Source organism: Triturus cristatus, chromosome 11, assembly GCF_964204655.1.
Source record: "Triturus cristatus chromosome 11, aTriCri1.1, whole genome shotgun sequence".
NCBI lineage: Eukaryota > Metazoa > Chordata > Amphibia > Caudata > Salamandridae > Triturus > Triturus cristatus.
The window spans coordinates 810,747,856-810,762,902 of record NC_140594.1 but is presented as its reverse complement, the minus strand read 5'-3'; the positions used below and the strand labels follow the sequence as shown (position 1 = coordinate 810,762,902).

The following is a 15,047-nucleotide window of genomic DNA, read 5'->3' as shown; positions in this document are numbered from 1 at the left end:
CACCTCCTAGTGTTAATCTTTGGCAGTTGTTCCCCTTATTCGCTGTCTTCATAATAATAAATTAGCAGCAAAAGTGAGAAGAGAAAGGGGCACTATTTGACTGACAAGTTCATAGCATCACCACATCTAGCCTGTCTGCTCACTGGTGATAGATCGCCACAGAAATATGCATAAAAGGATGTTGCAGTCAAATGGAAGTTACAGCTCTTTAGGTAAATTCAATGTTATCCTCTTTTTCCTCTAGCGTCAGTCCTCCATCCCATATTTCGGAAAGTGATTTCCAACTTGGTTTCTCTTTCCTTACTTGGATGCGTACACATACCTTGAAGGTCAAAATGTATGAGTATTTTTCCAGAAAGACGTGCTTGGGAATCTAGGCAAGGGTAAAGTAAATGATTACCAACTTGAGTAGGTACATTAATAAATGGATTAACAATTCACCCTCCAGACAAAACCACTTTAAATACCAAACCAGGGTGGAAAAAATTGGTGTGGGGTCTAAAACAAGAAAATTTTGAACACTACAGCAGTATAAGAAGAAATCCTTTGTTTTTAACAAGCTAGTCATGTATAAAGGGGAAATTGTTTTCCTCATCAGGCAAAGTTGTCATTGCAAAATAGGGGCCTTAGCATTAGTACATCTTAAAAAGACCTGGTGGAGATGCGCACATGACATCAATGAAGAGTGAAAGCTCAAGGAACATACAAATTCAAACTACATCTCACCTGCAGCAACATTCGGTAGATCTTCTCAGTGATCTCCTGAATGTCAGTATTGATAAGTTTATCTTCCATGCAGTCCACTGCAGTAAACACATCCTCATTCACAGGACCCCTTGAAACACAACAAAAGTGATATTAAAGAATCAATTTAGATAATGAATTGAGGAACTTTGAGCTTTTTTGATCAACAAACACTATGTTTGACTTACACATTGACAATATATTTGCAGTATAAAAGGCTTCAAACACCCCCTCCCACTCCCAAACCCCTCCAGAATTAAGAGTAACACTTGATAAAAGTACACTTGAAGGGGGCAAGTCACTTTTTTAGTAGTTACAGCATTTGCCAACAAAAAAGATGCTTTCAATTTAATTGAATTTAATATAATTTAATGTTAAAAAGATATCTAAAAATAAAATAAATATTTTCTTTTAATATATTGTAATAACCTTTTTGAATTAAAGAAATGAAGCATTCATTTGTATTAAAATATAATTACATTGATTTTACATAATTCTATACATCACTTTTAATAATTAGTAATGCAGTATAAAAAATATAATGGTTTCACTTTAGATGCATTTAATCTTTTTGTTTAAACTTCAGAAAAATAAAACATATTTGTATATATTTTTTAACATTAAATTATAATATTTATATTTTAAGTTATTTAAAATAGATTTATATAATTGAATGTAACTAAACATTATTTTGTATGGAGTTCTAATTTCCATTCTTTTCCATGGAATGATGTTGCAGTAATGGTGGTTCGCCATGTGTGGTGCTGGACTTACTAATGCTCCTATTTTGCAGCAGGAACTTAGACTCGTAAATTGAGCTCCACCTCCAGTAGATAATGGGGTGTTACGCTCAACATTACTAGCCAGAGGCATTACTGACATTAATGCCACCCTGCTCTGAATAGCAATGGACTTCATAAGTGAGGACAGTGAATGCCCCGTTTCTTTGATAAGAGTTTGTTGTAATGACTAAGCACCTGATTTTGAGTTTGGCGGATAGGGTACTTTGCCATAAACCTGGCGGAATATCCTGTCCACTAAACTGATGGTCCACCCACTGTATGTTAGGTTGAGTGGGCCAACATTTTCTCAACGGTTGTGGCGCTGCTAGCTCCAATGGTGGAAACTTTGAATTGGAGTTGAGTGTAGGTGCATCAGACAGTGTGCTCAATTTAGAGTTGAAGGTCTTATGTACCTTTTTCAGTTCAGGACAGCCGGGGAATCTCTGGTGGTCCCGAATTGAAACAAACTAAAAAATAACCCATGCCCTAGGAGAAGACTCCCAGGGTGTCAGAATCATTATTTCTTTTCAAAAACAAACTCCCAGTTTGGGAGTTAGTTGTTGAAAAACAAAAAACTTTGCTCAGTGGTTGCTTAAAAGGTGGTGGCTGCTCAGCAAAATTGTATTGCCTTTAGAAGAGCTGCCTTGGCCGAGGCTCATCTAAAAGCACCAAGATATCTATAGGGCCAGCAGAGATCTCAAGATTTAGTGGGGGTAATCCAGCCAAGGTGGTGGACGTAAATACCCCTGCCACTCAAATGCAAGGCAGGTCGCCCGCTATATTCTAAATGATCTCTTAAATACTTTAATGAGCTAGAATTCACCTTAGAGTGTAATGAGCCTTAATGAGTATCAATGATGTTAAGTGGTATATAAACGACATAAACCCAGGCAGTAATGAGTGACAAAGTGGTGAGCCAATAAGAAGCATTAGTCCTGTCCCTCAGGCAGTAATGAAAATCAATGTTGCCAGGAAGTAATAAGACTTAATAGACTAAGGCAGTCATTAGCATCAATAATACCAAGCAATAAAAGCACTCTATGGAAGTAGCGTTTATAGGCTTCAATGGCCAAAGCATTAGTGACGCTTAATTGCCCTTAAGCACTGATGAGCACCAATAGCTCCATGATGTAATAAACATCAATAGCATCAAATAGTAATGAGACTCGATGCCAGCAACATTAATAAGCTTCAATGGCCCCAGCATAAAGGAGCTTGAACAGCTCCAAGCAGGATCACTTGTTCTAGGTAGCAGCGTTCACTAATGGACCCAGTCATTAATGATCATCAGTGGAGCCATGCAGTTATTCTCCTTATCTTTCCCAAGGGCCAGGGGGGGTTTTGATGCCTTGCTGCCCAAAGAGGACTTCTGCCTTCCAAAAGCCTTTCAATGTTTGCAACCATGAGAAGGGATATAGAAGAAAACGCTGTATGCCAGAGCACAAACAAAAAAAATGAAAATAAAATATAAAGTAACGCTCTCCCACCTCAATATGCAACATAAATGCTAATTAAGCTCACAAGAATAACGATTATTGGAAGATGATCACTTGTTGAAAGTTTGGCAAAAGGCATAGGCCATGACCTACTTGTGCAGTGTGTGTGTGTGGGAGTATGAGGACTAGGGCTCAATGTTGCTAATGGCCATACAATTAGCCTAGTGGTTACTGCTCAAAGACTTAAACTTTGCATAGGAGGGCACGGGGTGCCAATAAGATCAGGTGCATGGTGTTGCGTTCAGTGACCACTGCTGGGTCTGGTGGCTCAGTGGACTAATGCTTCAACTGTAGGAGCCTGTGTTTGACCACATGGTCACAGGTTCAAATCTTGGTGGGTCTACTCTGCCTTTCATTCTTCTGAGGTTGATAAAATGAGTACCATTGAGTTGCGTAACAATAAACATCTTTCATTCAGCGCCAAGATACCCATTGTGATGAATGTTGGCTTTACTAATAGACATTATGGGCCTGATTACGATGGAGGTCGGACCGTAACTGAAGGCTCGTCTGTTGCAGTCCGACTGCTATCTGCCGCTGTGGTCCGACCAACGATTTACAATGAATGCGGTCGGAAGCAGCAGGCAGAGGGACAGTCTGACGCTTTCCGACAGACTCAAGGAGCCCGTAGCTGCATCGGAAATCCTTCATAAACCCTTTATGATTGTGCTGTTGGGATTATGATGTCGGTTTCCAACAGCCATTTCATGTTGGCCTTTATGACATGGAAAGGTTGTTGGAAAGCAACATTGGGGGCCGCTAGCAGGGCCCCTTTCCCTCCTGGCACTATGCTCTGGGGCCTGTGGGACACCTATGGTGGCCTCTTAAACATCGCTGCACCATGTGGCAGGCACGGTGCAGGGATGTTTGAAACATCCATATAACTATGGCAGCTTGTGCTGCAGGCCATTTTCGCCCACCGCACAGGCTGCCATAGTGAAATGGATCTTTCTGAATGCCCTATGGACAGTCGCACCCACATTGGAAGGTCAAAACCGCCGACCTATGTTCAGGCGGTTCCAGACCGATACGTGTCGTACTTAGGGCCTATGTGTTATGTTATATTACTGTGAACTGCTGAGTGCTTTGAGCAGTTGTTTATGGGTCAAGATGACTGGGTACAGGTTAAGCCCATCAGTCACAAACCATGGCTGAAGGCTGAGCTTAATGGGTTCAAAAGCACAGATCTTGGACGTAAAGTATGGCCTAAGAACACACCATTTTCCCTGTACATACATAACTGAAGGCTGCCTCCGGGGGATTGTGCAGATGTGGCGTGGGTAAAGGCTGCATGCAGTTAATTCTAGAGACACAGGGACAGGGTATGTTATTTATAAACATTTTAAATTCATCAAACACCTAACTAAATGTTCAGTTAAGGTTGTATTGGAAGCGGTTGGACAGAGTAACCAAGCAAAAAGTGCTGCTGTGACATTGTCTATGACACAAAATCTCCATAATATTCTTTACATGACCTCACACCTGGCATCCCTAGTAACATTACAAACAAACCCATCAGATCAATATAGCCCCTTGGTCTAATCTGAATAATACATGTTTTGTAGGCAAGCTGAGTACATTCTACAAGGTCAAAGAACTTAGAAGAATGCATGTAATGAGAAAATGCACAGATTAGATAGACTCAATCTTTTATCCAGCCAATACATGAAATATGCTGTGCTCTCAAAATACAGTATATTTAAAAAAGCATTCAATAAAAGAACCTGAGGGCACGTGTGGGCAAGTGTGGGCAATTGTAAAAGCCTGCACTTAACAAAAGAAAAGTCCTTATTTTTATTTCAACCAAGAGCAGTGTGGTCTCTAAAAACTCTAGAAAAATGCCTTCTAGTTAGAATTTCAAAATGTAAAAACTAAAAGTGTCATCCATGTGTTTTCCTCGGACATTCAAGGCAGAAAGATGCACCTTAAAAGTGCCAGAACTTCAAAACAGCAAACTGCATAGACTAATACTGCCTGCCTCCATAGCTCTTGGCCTCTCAGATTACCAGAAACATCAACATGAAGCTAATTCTTGCTCTAAATGTTGCCTGTGTGCAAAATTCAGTTAAATTGTCCTAGCACAGATGTGCTTATTACATGTGAGCAGAAAAACTGTAATTTAAGATAGCAAGGAAAGCTCACCCCATGCAGGTGATGACAACAACGAGTGACACACCTCAGCAGATGAAATGCTACTATCTGAGACTTGCACCAGACACCTTCATCTGTATGCCAGAAATCTGCATGTATTGGACTCACCAAGAGATGCTTCTCACCTCAGAGAAGTGTTGAGTGTGATGACTGTAACCCTCCCCTGGTTCTCTGTACCAATGAAGTTTTTGCTCAATAAAGTATGTGTGGCATTGTAATTACACAGATATGACTCAGATGAGGGAAGTTTAATCAGATCCCATGTTCTACTCTCACTAGCTGGCCCATTACCACTCTGATGTGGCTGATGGTTCTCAATCTGCCAGAGATCCAATAGTTCTAACCCCAGTGGTTATCATCTGGGAACAGCCATGTTGCATCATATCCAACGTCTAAAACCAAAATGCACACTCCTGAAGTCAGTGGTGGTAATAACAGCAACACATCAACATAACAGTATATAACTCAAACATTGAGCCCAATAGTAAAAATAGAGCAACACTCCAGTCAACTGAGTGCTTTTCAGATCTTTTACTGAACATGATGCTTACATGCATTTACTGTCTTTTGTATTTCCCCAAGTGTCTGAATGGAACCAGAATGTGTTAAAAGCAACTGCTCCCCAGGTCCAACAGATGGCTTTACTGGTGTCACTGTGACCTTGGCCATCCCAGGTCGTGATGATACAGAGCCATAAAAAGGTGCAGCCCCCTGTGTAGTGATACCAGTTCCTTTCCTTCCACACCCCAAAATCCAGAGTTCCACTCCCAACTTTGTATCGCCGTTAACTTGACTCAAAAACATGCTTTCTGGACAGTGTGCTAGAGAAATATTTTACCTGAAAACCACAGGCTTGAATGCTGGAAGCAGATATCAGTCATGGACCCATGTGACATCTGCCAGTGGTGTGTAAGCTCAAGGCATGACTTAAAGTCTTATGATAAATGTTATCTGATGCACCCAATTGCCATCAAGGAGTGGGAGGCAAAGTTGTTTGTCGTTAAACACCATTAGTGGAGCAGGTCACACCCTAAGCAGAGGCCCTGATCCCACTACAAGTCTGCTCCTGCTGTAGGTCTCAGCTATGCTCCAACACACTGCCCTTAATTAAGTGGAAGATAAAGTGATGAGACAAGCCTTACCACAAACACAAGTCAAAAATCGACTTGCCACAGACTTGGAAATTCCTGCTGACATCCTGCTTAATTAAGTGGAAGATAAAGTCATGAGACAAGCCTTACCTCAAACACAAGTCAAAAATCGACTTGCCACAGACTTGGAAATTCCTGCTGACATCCTGCTCAAAATTACGATCCTCAGTTAGGTGGAAAATGAAGTCTAGAGACAAGTCTTTCCACAAACACAAGTCCAAGATTGAATTGTTACTATCCTGTCACATTCGCTCTCGGGAGAATTTGTCTAGTCAGCTCTCGAAGGTCCCAATTCCACTATTATTGTCCAACTCCAAATGCTTCTTGAAGCTGGCCTGGCACGCCTGAGTTTCTGGGCAATTGCCGACTCCACAGCAAATAGAGGCCTTTTGGCAGGATATCTGGAGAAGCTGCAGGGGCCCCTGGGTGGACCTCCTCTGGTCTAGCTTACCCTGATGCCAACTGACATCCCTGGACATCTTTCTGGTCCTCTACAGCACCGGCCCCTAGCTCCACTCTTGCAGAGGCCTTGTTAGTTCAGCCTACCCCAACACCTATCTCCCATCCAGATCTCATATCGGCCCACACTAATCCTATGTCTCATTATGGGATTACCATGACACAGCCTCCAGTTTTGTTTGAACCCCAAGTTGTTCTGCAATGCTAGTGCTTTCATTGACTGTGAGCCTTGTTTGGATGAGATTCAGATGCTGTTCAAGGACTTCAAGGTGCTTCCATAGGTTGAAGATGATGAGGATGAAGACAATTTACTACCCTCTCATTACACAGTCACTGGTCTCTTCTTATAGCTACAGAATGTCAGTGGTCTACAAGCCTCTCCTGGGACAGACTGGACTCCCCATTGGGGCCCTGCATGGAGGAGAGTTCCTCCTTCAAGTTAGTACTCCACAGAGTAGTAGAATTTTTGTATCTCCAGTTGCCATTACTGTAGAGATTAAGGCAAATCTATTAACAGAACTCTTACACTCTGGGCCTGCTACCTCAGATCCCTTTCTACATTTTAATAAGCTTTTGACAAGACAATCTAAAGGCAGCCTGGTTTAAACAGTGTTTGGCTCCTTACCTTCCAGACCAGTTCTTACTCCCAACAGTTTAGTGGTTCAGGCTTCCATCAGCAAGGAAAATCTCAATGCGCTCCCGACAGTGCCTCCCGAGAGAGGGTGGAAGCGCACTGATATCCCAGGATGCTGTTTGCCCTCTTGGATGATACAAGCATGCCTTGTGGGCTATAGCTACAATTTCAGACCAGTTGGTGCTGCAGACTATTCAACAATGGTATGTCCTTCATATCTGCTACCCCCTCAGGTTCCAACTGTTATCTTCAGACATTGACAGATCATGCCTCCATTCTGGCAAAGAAAGTTCAGTCTCTGCTGACCAAAGGGGCAGTGGAAAGGGTCTCAAAGACAGGGAAAGTCAGTGGGTGTTATTCCTGCTATTTGTTGGTACACAGAAAGGATGCTGTGCTCAGGCTAATTTTAGACCTTTAACTTCGGAACACCTTCCTTTGTCAAGATAAGTTCTTGATGCTGACCCTAGCACAGGTTCTTTCTGCCATGGGTCAAGGTGACTGGATGATGTCCTTGGAAATGCAGTGCGCGCTCTTTCATGTGCCTATCCTGCAGTCCCAGTAATGCTTCCTTGACTTTGTGTTGGGTTGGAACACTATCAGTTACCGCCCTGCCATTCAGCCTCACTTCCGCCCCTTGGATATTTATGAAGGGGATGGTGGTTGTAGCCCATCTTTGCAGGTTGGGGATACATGTATTTCCATATCTCGATGACTGGTCACTGAAGACAGGCTTGTCGCAGTCAGTCACAGACCACTTGCAGACAAATGTCAGCCTTCTGTCATCCCAGGGGATTTCCAACAACACACTGATTTCCTACCAGCATGCTATGTAGTTGATCGCTTTCATGCATGATATGATGCCAATGTTTTGGATGGATTCCTGGGTTCTAGAACAGACAGTTTTATTTTTTCTTGGCTCATGCATTCTGTTGGTTCCTCAAGCACAGTTGATGTGCAGGTCATGCCTAAGAACCCGCACCTGCAGTGGGCTCGATACTGGGTCTGCGTTTCGGACAACATCTGTATTTTGGAGTGGGCAACCCAGGACCTTTAGTGGAGGGTGCCTACACCAACCTGACATGCATAGAGATTGAGCAGCACCAACTGAGCAGGTTTGATTTGCCCACAGAATTAATGGATGTTATTCACGCAGACTGACACCCTTTCACCAATGTTTGGATTCTGGTTCGACAAAGTTTGCATTTGGTGAGGAGATCAGGAATTGTACCCTCTCCAGGTAAAATGTATGATATTTTGTTGTTTGTCTCTGGTTTTGTGGTGGACGCTGTTAAAGGTTACATGTCAGCCCCTTCCACATTCCTACATTTGCCTAGCCAGTCTTTGGTATTCAAGACACTGGTTGGGGTGCAGTTGTTTTAAAGGGACTCACACTCTTCCTGTGCCCTTTATTATTCCTCAATGGGATCCTGGTCCTCACATTTCCTTAAGACTGCTGACGATCAAGACAGCATTCTGTGTTGCTTACTTCAGCATGTTCTGTCAGTGGCCTGTACGTCCATTCAGCGCAACCCCCCACATACCACGTTCTTTCTGGCCAAACTGGTGCTGCATACTTGATCCTCTATTATGCCAAATGTGGTACCGTTCTTCCACATGGTACCTTCCATCACGCTCCCTGCATTCTTAACCCCACCTCACCCACGTAAGTAGGAGCAAAGGCTTCACTAGTTGGACCCAAATATAGCTCTTAATTTTAAATCGGGCACACAATGGAGCAACAGTTAGATGATTAGCTATATATTGTTTAAGTTGTTAGGAAGAAGGAGCAGGTCCACAAGTAAACTGTAACAATGTGGTTTATCCTGTGATTTAAAACTTGCAATGCTCTGCTAAAAATGAGCCACCAAGGATATTCAAGCTCATTCCACTAGAGTCAATACAGCCACTACAATGTTGGTAAGTGGCGTTCCGGTGGTGTACATCTTTCAGACTGTGACATTGGTATCTGCTCACACTATCACCAGGCATTAGTGTCTTAACAGCCAACTCTGCAGGGAGGGTCATGTCTCCCACTTGGTATTGCAGGACGTACTAGTGTAAGACCATTACTGAGGAATCTGTGTTAGTATTCTTTTTAGTGAACGCTCAACCTGCAGATGTCTAACCACCCTCTCTCCTCCCAGTTATATGTTATGTTATGTTATGTTATGTTATAGTGTTTTTGTATAGCGCCTATCACCACCGGTCTCTAAGCGCTCACACAGAAAAGGAACATAACCTGCTGTCTCCTAGATCACTCCGCTGTCCACCCTAATTAGGGCGAAGATGTTGTCTTTTTAAACAGATAAGTCTTCAAGTTCTTCCTGAAAGACAATAGCTGCGAGTCTACCTTCAGGCTAGCCGGTAGCTCATTCAACAATTGCGGGAGAAGTACAGATAGAGCCCTGCCCCCTTTAGATTTTAACTTAAATCTCGATTGAATCAAGTTGGAGGCCTTACCCGAACGCAAGGTTCTGCCTGGAATGTACTTCCTCAGGCGCTGTTTAATGTATTCTGGGGCTTTGCCAAAAATTGCCTTGTGAGCCATGCAGAGACACTTAAACTGCACTCTAAACCTAACAGGCAGCCACTGTAGCTTCTGGAGAAGTGAAGTTGCGTGCGAGTTCCTAGGTAGGGAATAGATCAGCCTGGCTGCATCGTTCTGCACCACCTGCAGTTTCCTCAACAACTTCTGTGGCAGGCCAAGATATAAGGCATTACCATAGTCCAGCCTCGAGATGACTGTGGCGGACACAATGGACTGCAAGTGGGGGCTGATAGCATAGGTGCTAACTTACGCAGTTGCCTCAGCACCCCCGTGCAAGACCCCACCACCGCCGAGACTTGAGGGGCCATGGAAAGGTCTACATCAATCTTGAGCCCCAAGCTTTTAACCACCCTACCAGGAATAGGTGTTGTACCTAGTTCTGGAGGCCAGAACAGGTCGCACCAAGGGTATACTATGTGGACTTTTAGGAGTGGGAGTAGTTCCTCTAAAAAAGTTACATATTTAGTATGGCACCTAGGGGGGATTCAAAAGGAAGAGAATCTGCAGTTACTTCAAATCTTAAAACAGTATCTAAGTTTGGGAGACTCTAGTGAATGCACAATTGGATCTCAGTTGTTATAAACTCAAAGCTGATAAGTTTGCAACCTCCATATCCATGGTCCCCAGGGGCCTGGAGAGATGGGATTAGTGTCAAAAGGCCAATATTTATTTTTTGAAATTCAGGGTGGGGGTATATATTTTGAGGGTGGCTCCAATGACAGGAGGTTCAGTGTAATGCACACTAAAATGGCATTGGTCTCTATAAACATACAGTGTATCCCTCTTAACTGCTGGGCCTTCCCCCTCCCAGTGCTGAGTCCTTTTTTGGCTATTTGAGATAGTTCACTCTTAGGACTCCATAACTTTTTTTTACATAAGGTATCCATGCCAAAATTGTGACCTTTTTCCCAACATCCGGACGATCCTAAAGGTACCCAAGATTTGTAGTTTCTTCTGGAATGAACCGAAAGAATTGCGAAAATATAGCTACATTTTGAGCTTTGTGCGAAAAATAGGAGAAAATGTTTTAGATAAAAGAGTCTGTTTTTTTTTTTTTAAAACAGCATCAACAAATGATTTGCAGTACTAAAGTCACTATCTTCCCAGCTTTTAGGAACATGCAGAGTTGAATTAAAAACACCTAATTTTATACCACAGTTTTGGCATTTTTCAAAGAGGTACCCCATTTTTCCTATTCAATTGAGCTGCACCATACAAATGATTTTCTTTGTGTACTGAGTATAGACCATTTCATCTACTGAAATATGTATAGTGAAAAATTGGTATCTAGGAAACCTAAGTATTTCTGAAATAGGCACAAGTTAGGGAGTTTAGAAGCAGTGGTTATTTGCACATTTCTGAATCTGTGGGTACCTGTACTAGCATACGATTTAGAGGGCATTTTTCAAGTTGTCTTCTTTCTCACTGGCTTACATTTAAAAGACACAAATGCAGTAAAATTCAATTGGTAATAACAAATGTTATGCTATTCTATGCTCCCACATGCCTACCGCTAAACATGGTATAACACTGGTATGGATTGTCCTAGTGACTGCAATAGGAAACATCCCAAAACGCAACAGGAATACGTCACATTTGTCAGCACAATGGGAGCTCTTCCGAGGGGAATTGGGATGGGATGCTGTAGGCAGGGGAGCAAACAAACCTGTTGAGGCTTTAGGGGCAAGGGTGGGACCTGATGTTAGAATGGGCAATATCCACCACATTAGTTTATAGTCTGATACTTTATGCTCCAGAAAATCAACAAAATTTGAGATGAGATCAGCAGAAGAAAAGACATGTAAACAAATTCATCACTGGAAAAGAAACAGTTTGTTGACCAAGGAAGAAATGAACTTTTTAAATGTTGAACATCCGGTCACTCCAATGCTTTAGTTTTTGCCGAAAGTTCATAAAAAGACCACTCCAGTACCAGGACGGCCAATTATTTCGGCCCAAAGGAGCATGAACGAAAATCTTTCAAAATATGTGGACATTTTTCTGCAACCACATGTGATCTCTTTACCGTCATACATAAGAGACACAACCGATTTTTTAAATAAGATCAAACATATAATTTGGCATCCAAACTATTTGTTAGTGGTCATGGACATTGAATCGCTTTATACAAGCATTAATCATGTGAATGGCTTAAATGCAACCAAACATATTTTGGAAAACAGAGATATCAATATGAAAGATCACAATTGTATGCTGTTGGACATAATTGTACTATGTTTGATGACTAACAATTTTTTATTCCAAAATGAAGTATACCAACAGGTGAGAGGTGTGGCGATGGGGGCATGCTTCTCCCCCAGCTACTCATGTTTGCATGTGGGCTGGTGGGAGAAGCATGTCCTCAAGACCAAGCACCGGCATTGGTACAGTCACATAGTTCATTACTGGCGCTACATTGAGACATCTGTTTGATCTGGAATGGTTCAAAAGAGGAGGTTGTTGAGTTTGTAGGAGACATCAACTGTAATAATTTAAATTTGAAGTTTACAGCCTCTATAGACAGTTCCAGAGTTGAGTTTCTAGATGTGCTGCTGTATACTAATGAGGGTAAATTACATACTAAGCTACACAGAAAAACCACCTCTGGAAACTCTATTTTACATGCGGAAAGTGCACATCTGCGCCACTTAATCAACTGCATACCCTATGGAGAATGTATTCTTATTCAGAGAATCTGTAGCTCAGATTTTGTCTCCACTGAGTGTCAAAGGGATGCTTTTTGCAGATTCCTTGATCAAGGGTATAAGAAATCACTTCTGACCCAAGCCTTAAATAAAGCTAATAGTCTGCCACACAGAGGGGCAGATTCCGATCCGGGTCAGAAAGCACTCCGACCGAGTCGGCTCCGGAGTGTTTTCCGGCCGAGCCGGACCCCTACAGTCCGACCGAGCGAGTACGATGCGCATGTATGCTGTCGGACTCAGTTCGGTCGGACTCACATAGAAGTCAAGGGGAGCCAGTTGTACGATGCGTACATGCGCTCCCATTGACTGAATGGGTACGTCTCTAACAAATGCGCCCCCTACAGTGGGTACGCGTCGATACCATCTGCACCGTACATGCCTGTGTTGGGGAGACCCATAGGTCTCCCCCTGTGTCCGAGTCGTAGGGCTGCAGGTGTTAGGGGGTCCGACGTGGACCCACGAAGTCCGACTCTGGGAGCTTTTGCGAGCCGGGCACTCCGGCTCGCACAGGCTGTCCGACGCGTGCAACGTACTGGCACGGTTGTAAATCGCATCCATTGCACGCCACGGTTAGCTTCTGACCGAGACGTATGGAGCGGTTCGAACCCGGAAACGACTCGGTCGGTGAATCTCACGTAGCTCGCATCGTACTTGCTCGCTCATACAGCTATACGAGTCGGCCGGAAACACACGCGTACGGCTCGTATTTTTTACGGTCGGATCACGTTCAGTGCCCTTCCGACCCTGATCAGAATCGGCCCCAGATTGTGGATTAAACAATGAGGTACATATAATACGTTTGATAACTACCTTCAGTGAACAAGAGGACAAAATGCATAAGATCATATATTCAGAATGGCCAATTGTACTTACTGACAATATTCTAGGCCCTATTTTACCTAGTTTGCCTGATATTACTTTTAGAAGGGCTCCCTCTATGAGGGATTCCCTAGTGAAACCAAAGCCAGAAGTCAAAATCTAAAGTACCTGGCTCACAAAAACATGCTTTTTTAAGTGCAATTCCTGCCTTGCTTGCACATTCGCTAAAAATGCAACGCTCTATAAGACAGCGTTCAGTGATAAGGAGACCGCTATTCAGGAACATCTTACATACCGTACTGAATATGCAATCTACAATTTGAAATGTACCTGTAATTTGGAATACATTGGCAGTACTAAAATCCCAGTGCATAAACGCATCCTCCAACACATAAGGGCCATTGTAAATTCTGACCATAATTATCCGGTCGCCAGACATTTTAAATCTATTCATAAAAATAAACTGAATGATATGGAATACACAGTTTTAGGGTCGGTCCCGAACCTCGGACGGGGAGGGAATCGAGAGAAGCTATTAAGACAACTTGAATCACATTTCATTTTAGCTCTCGATACAAGAGTCCCTAAAAGGGCCTGAATATGAGCGAGGATTTGCACAATTTTTTATGATGATATTAAGATTATTCTGTTCTATATATGCAACACCTTCTTGTTTCAGTGACTGACCATTCAGACTTGTTAATTTGTTAATTGGATATTGTTGGACCTGCGATGGGCAAGCCCAGCACAAAGGGGGGTAGCTTGGCTCGAGTGACAAGGCGGTAGAAGGCTGTTGTGTTAAGCCGGCTATGACCAAATAATAACTCCCTGCACACCACATAAAAAGAAGGACACCACACCACTGTTATAGAAAAATACGTTTTGTTTATGTAAAAGTTCTCTGGGTTGGAAGAAGTTCAATTAGTTAATCACATTCACCTTTGTTACATGGGTTTGATTAGCTGTGTACTGGTTGCGTAGGAATAAATGGTTGGACTCTAATAAATAAATATACTGGATAAATATCAGGATTCAATACATTTGGAATAAATATCAGCAATGACTGGAATAAATATCAGCAAAACATCACAGTTGCATAGCAAGTTAGATACCGATCGTTTCACATAAATATCTCAGGGTCATACTGGTATCGCTGCCACCAATTAATCACTTTCAGGGTAAACACATTTAGATTGCCATTTAATGCGGAATGCGCGCTCTTCCAGTTTTTGAAGTGTTCACGGGTTCGGGCTCTCTGGGCACAAGATACTCGTGATAATCCTTTAGTTGCACTTAAAGCATATTGCGCGTGTATCTGGAAGATAAAGACATACAATGACTATGGTAATTACACTCCGCGGCCAGCCGGTTTAATACTACTACGGCCGGAGGAGTCTGTGCGCTTCTGTCAACGCAGGCGGGGTCTCCGAAGGCGGCTTCAGTTCACGAGTCCTCAGACCGTCGAACGGGCTGCCGGAGGGGTCAAACTACCTGCGCGCACAGTTCAAAATTGGAGCCGCACCTCAGTCCCGGAACAATGCGGCAACTTCAGGGGAAG

At 42.9% G+C, this 15,047-nt stretch overlaps 1 protein-coding gene across 1 annotated transcript in view; it reads right to left on the bottom strand.

Annotated features, from left to right (window-relative positions):
* Positions 1 to 15,047, bottom strand: part of LOC146785466 (period circadian protein homolog 2-like) — a 484,700-nt gene that overhangs the window by 244,105 nt on the left and 225,548 nt on the right. Inside the window, exon 11 of the mRNA XM_085634530.1 lies at positions 727 to 835. Within this exon, the coding sequence (XP_085490656.1) occupies positions 727 to 835 (109 nt within the window). The remainder of the gene's footprint in view (positions 1 to 726; positions 836 to 15,047) is intronic.